The 8,246-nt window shown below is 43.7% G+C and overlaps 2 protein-coding genes across 2 annotated transcripts; one reads left to right on the plus strand and one right to left on the minus strand.

The window, feature by feature from the left end:
• Positions 1 to 42: 42 nt before the first annotated feature.
• On the minus strand, positions 43 to 3,594 carry GLAREA_03683 (Ankyrin repeat-containing protein; the record flags this gene model as incomplete). Its single annotated transcript, XM_008083936.1, has 7 exons — positions 43 to 115; positions 172 to 1,344; positions 1,405 to 1,662; positions 1,720 to 1,831; positions 1,893 to 2,483; positions 2,560 to 3,196; positions 3,328 to 3,594. 7 exons carry the CDS (start codon positions 3,592 to 3,594, stop codon positions 43 to 45), a joined length of 3,111 nt encoding a protein of 1,036 aa, XP_008082127.1.
• A 441-nt stretch (positions 3,595 to 4,035) lies between these two features.
• Positions 4,036 to 7,994, plus strand: GLAREA_03684 (P-loop containing nucleoside triphosphate hydrolase; the record flags this gene model as incomplete). The annotated part of the gene is made up of 12 exons (XM_008083937.1): positions 4,036 to 4,151; positions 4,272 to 4,521; positions 4,576 to 5,183; positions 5,248 to 5,352; positions 5,441 to 5,670; positions 5,744 to 5,777; positions 5,828 to 6,009; positions 6,086 to 6,980; positions 7,050 to 7,202; positions 7,327 to 7,477; positions 7,529 to 7,624; positions 7,953 to 7,994. 12 exons carry the CDS (start codon positions 4,036 to 4,038, stop codon positions 7,992 to 7,994), a joined length of 2,862 nt encoding a protein of 953 aa, XP_008082128.1.
• Between the last annotated feature and the right edge of the window lie 252 nt (positions 7,995 to 8,246).

Raw genomic sequence — 8,246 nt, forward strand, 5'->3', positions numbered from 1 at the left:
TTTATATCGACGCCTTGCTTCTCGATTAGTAGCTTAACGATATCAATATGTCCATTTTCTAGAGCCTGCGATAACGGCGTCCGACCTTTGGAGTCCTTCGAATTTACTTCGACGCCTACCATTTCGATCAGTAGTTGGACGATCTTAATATATCCACTTTCTGTAGCCCACGATAGCGGCGTCTCGCTATTAGACTCCTTCGAATTTAGGTCGATGCGCTTCAGAACGTCAATCCTCCTGAGCCGAACAGCGGTAGCGGTAGGAGATTCTTTTTTTCTTGAAGAACAGTCAAAGGGGTTAGCTTTAGGATGAGCAAGAAGGATATATGCTATCGTATCTTGCTTGTTTGACAAAGCGCTACTGAACAGGAGGCTGATTTCTGTCGTGGATATATTCGGCTCACTGTCTAAGAGGAGCCTGAAAATTGATTCATCTCCTTTTTTGGCTGCTGCGTGCATAGCCTCCTGATAAAGTTTTGGATCCGGCTTTTTGGGAATTTCGATGAACTGCTCCAACCATTTCTCAACCTCATTTATGGAACCAGCGCGGATTGCTTGCTTAATATTAATATCTTTCGGATCCTGTGTTATCGGAAATCCCGACTCGTATTGTCGTGCCTCGTGAAAATCTGTCAGATGCCGATTCAAATCTCTGTTTGACTGAAAACCTAAGGTTCCGTAAAGGCACCCATGATAGGTACAATAGAATGACCGCTCGTGCTTTTGAAGATGTTGATGACGGGCTTCTTTAGTGGAGAAGCCGTCGGTGAAATTTTTGCAGCTGAGGCGGGGGCACTTGAAGAGGTCTGGACCGTAGAAAGTCATAAAGCTGCGTTCCAGGACGCCATTTCCATTCGATGAAGCGTATGTTTCTTCTAGAACTATCCTCACTTTGGATATCCGCTCAATTAATTGCAAAGATTCGGAATTAGTAATACCGGCGCCGTAAGTTTTCTGCAATCTCTTCCAAGTGAGTGCAGCCCTCCTAAGTTGGTTACCAAACTCGTATGACGTAAATTGCGCGAATTTTGAATTTGTTTCACTTGGCACAGCAGCTTGATATTCTGCCTTTGACCAGAAGTTTTCCAAGAAGTCTTGAATTAGGCTCTCCATAGAGGCAACTGACTCCGGGTGACTACTTCCGGGTATCCACTTTTCCAAATGGTCAACCCAGTGTAAAGCAGCATACTCGAGGAATGAATAGTAACCCTTCAAAACGAAGTCTTTGATCTCCGACTCAGGTATGCTCCCTTGGAAACATCGAAAGTTTAGGTACCCAAGACAAAGTCGGATTAGTTCGAATTCAACTGAAGCGAGGTTTATATACTTTTGCTTTATAAGGAAGCTATTCTTGATGTTAGCAGCTCGAACATGTTGACGAAGAGTGCTCTACGCTGTAGCTTACAAGCGAGCGGTGAGGTGGACCAGCTCAACCGAACCATCTAAATGCTGCTCGACTAAAGACCCGCAAAGGGCCTTTGAACTCACTCGCAATTTTCGCTCCTCGAGATCAACATCCTTGGCTTCGAGGTTGATTGATACTGCCCCCTGGATCTCGCGCCACTTTAGAGGGCGTTTTGCGCAAACAAGCCAGCCGAGTAACCGTTGAGCATCTTCTTTTGTCGATGGATCCCCCAGAATACGATCAACTATCCGGGCATATCTAATTCAAACTAACTTAGTAGGCACTCAGTCTGACGGAGATGGGGGCATAACATACGCATCTTCTAAACCACGGGGAAACCTATTTGGCTCAAGTTCCTTGTTGAGGTTCTCCCTCCTCGTTTGACTAAAGAAGTTTTCCATCACTAATCTTGCGAAGAGGAACATACCTAGTTCAAGATTGTTTGTCAGCATTTACCATCTAGAATGAATGAGTAATGGCTACTTTACCATCCGCCCTTTCAACCACTGTTTTTAGGATGTCTTCTCTTTTGTCATCTAGCAAATCGAACTTTTTCTGTATCTTTTGGCTCCAGATAGTTGCGTAAGTTAGAATATCCAATCTCGTGTCTTCAGGCTTAATACTAATAGCTGGAATACCGGAAAGCAGATTCCCAACCTCTCCGTCATCCTGGCTGATGAACAAACATCTAATACTGTCGAATTCAGTATCGGGAAGAGCAGTAATGACTGATTTAAACCATAATATAATTGCCTTCTTCTCATTTGGATCGCATTCATCCAGACCATCAAGAACGATGTAGACCATTTCTGAGCTTTTCAGCGCTGTTTCGAGAAGTTCCTTCGTGAGCATAGGAGATTCTAGCACCACTTGTCCGCTTGTTGAGGCTTTCTCAAATAGATAAGGCAGTAGGGCCTCGTTCTGGCTCAATAGCTGAGCCAGGATTGCCCTTGAAACGGCGTTGAAGGTGCTTCTTTGGGCATCTTTGTATTTGCAGTAAAAGAAGCCGAGAGTCATAGCATGAGTCGACCGCTGTTTCAGTAATTCTTCAATTATGAGAGATGCAAGAACCGTTTTACCTGATAAATATAAGACCGTCAGTCAGTCAAGTTTGATCTAATTGAATGTGAGCTTCAAAGGAATCCTTGAACTAACCTGCTCCAGGTCTACCGTTAATCCATAGCAAGGGCGCTGAACACAATTCGGGATTGAACCAGTTTCGTATGTGGTTGTTCTCGATGAGCCAACGACCACTACCAGGATTCTGTTTACGTGTAGTTACGCCCCTCTCCTGGTCAACGTCTGTGCTGACTGCGGATAACCAATTCTGCACGGCGATGCGTCTCTTTCTTTCTTCCTCTTCTTTATGCCTCTGAAATTCAGCCTCCGCTGCCGCTCGTCCCATTTCCATCTGATGGAACAGCTGCTCGAACTCGAGTAAGTTCGCTTGGCTTTCAACAAGTCGTCCGTGCCGTTGTATGTTCGCCAATAGTCCCGAGAACTCGGTTCGAAATGTTTTCCACGTAGCGTGGAAAAGTTGTTGCCATGCTGTAGGATATTTAGGTTGGGTAACTAGTCTGGGCTTCTTAATCAACTTACTTCGCTGGCGAAAATATTTTAGCGCTTTCTTGTGAAACTCGAGGACATCATTGTAGATTAGTGCTAATACCTTACGCATGTTTGGGTTACGCTGGAAAAACGCTTGGTATTGAGATAATAGTGGCAGACTTTCCCCAATCTGTTGGTAAGCGTCAAGCAACGAGTCAAATGCCTCGGTATAGGCACTAGCAACCTAAGAGGAATTAGTCAATATAAGTGACTCAATGAGAAGGAAGAATAATGCCTGAAGTAGAAATTTTGCAGGGCCCTAAAGTAGAGGTTAGCATCATGCATAAATAAAAGTTGAACATGAATCTTATATACCCAAATAAAACCGACAATTTCCGATGTATTGACGAAGACTTCAATCACTTTGCCGTACTGCTCCATTGCCTCGAGAAAACACCTTAGCCGAGCAAGATTTCGCATCTTCTTCCCCGAACCCTGTAGGTTCTGAATGGCAGCAGCAGTAGTCTTGAAATCTTCGAGAGTAGAAAATCTAAAGTCGTTTTTCTGCTCTTCAGTGAGAGTGTCTACGAAGCTCTTTAGACTAAGGCTGAACTCGCCTATTTCCGACTGGTTACAGGCCATGCTGACAATAGATCTCGGGGGATCGAGCAGTTATCGGTGCTATAGTATTCTTAGAGCGAGTGAATGCTGGCCCGCGACGGGATTTTTTCGAGCGGGTGCTTTATGAGACGTTCTCTGTCTCAAAAAGTGTCCATGTTGAAATAAACGGACTCGGCCATTCTCAGATAGTAGGCTGTAGCTCCGCCACAGCCATCAGCTTTGCTCAGCCACAACCACTAGATTTACAGTTACTCCGCCACCACGCAACAACAAGGCGGACTGCTGCAATGATGCCTCCCTTGCAGGCATTTATCTGTCAGGCTCCCTGCGGGGATGGGTCTCTTGCTGTCGCTTCTTCTTGCATCGCTACTATTTCTCATACGAATTCACCTGTGGTGGTCGTTTATTGTGAGACCTAGATCCTGTCTTCTACATTCCCGTAGCTAGAGAGATTAGCTCACGATGGCCCTAAAACGACCATTGTCTGTTGACAGTGACCCAGATACCAGTGACCCAGATACGTGTGACATTGGCAAACGACAAGCCCTTGAGCTCAACCCGCCGAAATATTTTTCAAAGTAAGTTCAAGTTCCTTTTGGATGTAAACCGTTTCGGTCAGAAAGCTACAATATCTCCTGATTCCAATTGACTTAGTAAACTTCATAAAGTAGCTCACTAATAACTTAACGGCGAAATAGCACCATGCTCACTACACAACTACATTACAATCAAAACACCTCTAGTGCCAATCCTCTCTCAGTTTACGGAACCCCTGCCGTCACCGTAGTCGATTATGATAAAGACATCGATATGGAACATGTTAAAGACATTGAGGCACAGTGTTCATCCCATAAAAGCTTCACCGTTTCTCCGTCAGATACGCACGCTGTCATACCGGCCTCTGCAGTTTATTTCACTCACCAGAGCCATGAGGTCTGCTTTGGTATGGTGCGTAGCAAATTCTGAGCTAGTCATAAACCATTATTCTTACGGACTTTGCAGATCTGTGATGTCGAAGCTCAATTCCTTAACAATCCACACATTTTTGATGACTCACGTCTCATTAATGAACGGGGAGATAATCAACATCATTGCCAGCTGTGGGTTATTCCCCGAAATACCTTCTTTGTATTGCAATCTTTCGCAAAATCAGATGTTGGGGTCTTGAACACAGCCATTTCGCATTGTCTCCAAGAACTGTCAGGGAATACCTCCATTCGTTATGAAGCCCTTTTAGACTCTAATGCATGGAAGGAAGCAATAAGAACTTGGAGACAAACTGGGAACAGAGGGAGGTTTCTTACCGATATCAATGTATATGGACCCAGGGATGCTACAGAAGCGGTCGGCAAGGTGTTCTCCAAAGCTAGATTGTATTTCCAGCATCCTTATCGTTGCAACGGCTATAACAAGTATGATAACCCGCATTATCTCAGCTTCTCGAACATAGCAATCCCCGAATCTCCTATCGTTAAGTCAGGGCGCACCTTAGTATATCAAACCGAACGACCCTCAAAATGTAAAATCTCGGAAGCCTTTGAAAATCTTGACCAACAAGAGTACGTACGACAAGCCAATATCGATTCTCGAGTCCGGACCCTGTTACTGAGGTTTGTCCTTCCCTGCTACTCTCTACTCCCTGGATATGACCTTGTTCTGACCTCTACAACCAAGCCATCAGAAAGAAGGCGCCGATTTCATAATGCAACGAGAGGCAGGAATTGTTCCCTCTGCCTTGTCACTTTGGAAACTCAATCAAAAAACATCAACTCGCTCCTTGTAAGTTTTTTTGGACCACTATATACCTGCCAACGCGGTGCTCAACAGTTCACTTTTGGCCAGAAGGCTAACTCACAGCAACATGCAGTTATGAACATTTGATCACCGGCTCCAAACGAGAAGTTGTTCCCGACAGTAATTTGGGAGGTATTATTTCCGATGAGATGGGGATGGGAAAGTCTTTGACAATGCTGTCGGCCATTGTGGGCTCTCTCGCCACCGCCCATTCATTTGCGCAATCGGGGGGGAGGAACCTAACGTCTAAGAGTAATCAAAAGCTCGCTTCTAAGGCAACTCTGATCCTTGTTCCTTCTGCTTGTGAGTAGTTGCTCATCACTCTTGAGCTTGTGTCGGCTTGTATCCTCAGGGCTAATTTTGGCACGAAATGTAGTGGTTTTAGATGGGTGGGTTGAAGAGATCCAAACGTGTGACAACGTTTTCCGCATTATAAAACTGTAACTAATTGTAATGTCAGGCATATCTTCCCGAATACTATAAACATATACAAATATCACGGTCCCAAGCGGGAATCGGATTTATTAAAACTTCTAGACTTTGATGTCATCCTTACGACGTATGCTACCGTGGCCGCAGAGTTTCGTCGGTGTAGCAATATTCTCCATAGCATAAATTGGTTCAGAATAGTGCTTGATGAGGGTAGGTTTGGCGATTCGCTCTTCTCCACTCCAAATATTTTAGTTGCCTATTGGAATACTGACATAAAGCAATATAGCCCATGTAATCCGCCACCAAAGTACTGGACAATTCCGTGCTGTTTCAACATTGTCGTCCAAGATTCGATGGTGTTTGAGTGGGACACCGATCCAGAATTCCCTTGCAGACCTGGGAGCACTTGTCAAATTTCTCCGTGTTCCCTTATTGGAAACAGCTCCAGCATTTCGGAATTACATCATATCACCGATTGAAACAGGTAACGCCTGCGGCTTTTTACGTCTACGCTTGCTCCTTAAGTCGCTGTGCCTGCGGCGGACAAATGAGCGTCTTCAGTTACCTGAGCCGATCATACATGTCTGCCGGTTGAACTTGGCTAGCGCTGAAGATGCCGCATATACGCTGATCGGAGACACGTACCGGCAAGAAATTGATAAAGCCGTTAGCGGGCAGAAGACCGTTGAAGCTTACAATAGTATTCTTCAAGCGCTTCTCCGCCTTCGATTACTCTGTAACCACGGCACATACCAACATCTCTCGCAGACATTCGGCGTCGCGTTGCCATCAGACACAGAGGAGGCATTAATGTTTCTCCAACAAAGCGATAACGCGTGTTGTGCATATTGCTCTTGTGATATAACTGTAATCGGGAAACCAAATGATCCACAGTCGGCGGAATTTACGGTTTGCTCACATCTAATCTGCTGCGAGTGCTTGCCACAATACGAAGCGGACCTGAAAGAAGCCAGAGTGGGGAAGAAAGCTCAATGTCCGCTTTGCGAAAAAGTGATTGTTGGAAGTTTCCTTGCATCGAAAGAGAAGAGGGGTCCCAAAAAAGCACCCCTCTGGTCCGTTTCACCACCTCCACTTGCATCCTTTGACGTAAATGGCGGCTATTCTACCAAATTATCTACACTCTTGCAGGATATTGAGAGTCAAGATCAGTCGGATAAAAGGTACCGTTTGTCCAATTCCATGCCGTTTCATATGTTTCTGAAACCACTAGCTAATACTATCTTGCACAGTATCGTCTTCTCTGCCTGGAAGAAGAGCTTAGATCTTGTGGCCTGCTTGTTTTCTATTAAGGCCATCCCATTCGCCATCGTTGATGGCTCGCTCCCTTTACCGGAAAGGCGCAAAGCGCTTTCAAGCTTCAAATCAGATCCAGATATCAAGGTGTTATTGATGACACTTGGGACCGGCGCTGTAGGGCATGTGCAACCCTCATCTTTCGACGTTCTTTAAATGGCCTCTGTTCTGCGGCCCTCGGAAATTGAAACCGATAGCTAATTTTTACTACAGTCTAAATATAACGATTGCGAGTCGCATCCATATCCTGGAACCGCAGTGGAACCCCGCTGTTGAGAGACAGGCTATCGGTCGGATTCTCCGACTTGGCCAGGACAAAAGAATTACCGTTATCCGTTACATCACGAATAGCACGGTCGAGGAGGTAATTTCTGCGGAGTGCTTCCTCGTAAATTAACAACTAATTATATCTTAGTATATCGAGTCTCGACAATTAAGAAAGCTTCAGATTGCTACGGTTGGGTGGGAGGAGCGAGGAGACGATGAAAACCAGAAACTAAAGGAACTCTCAGTATGTACATTATATAGTTTTAGTTTTACCTGTTAAGGAGTATAGGCTTATATATAGAATAGGTACTACGATCGGTTATATTAAGAACCTAATTCTTGCGAGTAGTAGATTAGTAGAGCTATTTTTATATATAGTTATTTATAGTTTTAAAGGTAGTATTAGGTTATTTATTAGGCCTATATCTAGTAAACTTAAAACTCTTTTAGAGTTTTAAGTTAGTCTTAAAGTACTTAGAAGACTTAATTTCTACTATAGAACTCTATATTAAAAATTTACTATATAAAACTAGACACTTAGAGCTATCTTTAGAACTAACTCTTTATTATAGGCTAAGCCTTTAGTTAAAGTAGTAAAGTCGTTTATATTATAAATAGTATCGTCTTTAGCCTTATAGTACTTCTAGGACTAATAGTCCTAGGACTAGGCGAGGTTATAGAAATTAAGTAATTTCTAGGACTACTATCTAGTAGTTAAATTTAGTTAAGAATAGTAATTACGTTATTAGCGAAAAGGCCCTAGTTTTAGATAGTATTATATAATAAGTAAGAGTTTAATAAGTTCGCTAGATTTACTATCGAACTTATTAAACTTATTAAACTTAGGTAGAGTAGAAAGTTCTATA

The sequence above is a fragment of the Glarea lozoyensis genome (assembly GCF_000409485.1).
Source record: "Glarea lozoyensis ATCC 20868 chromosome Unknown GLAREA2, whole genome shotgun sequence".
Classification (NCBI taxonomy): domain Eukaryota; kingdom Fungi; phylum Ascomycota; class Leotiomycetes; order Helotiales; family Helotiaceae; genus Glarea; species Glarea lozoyensis.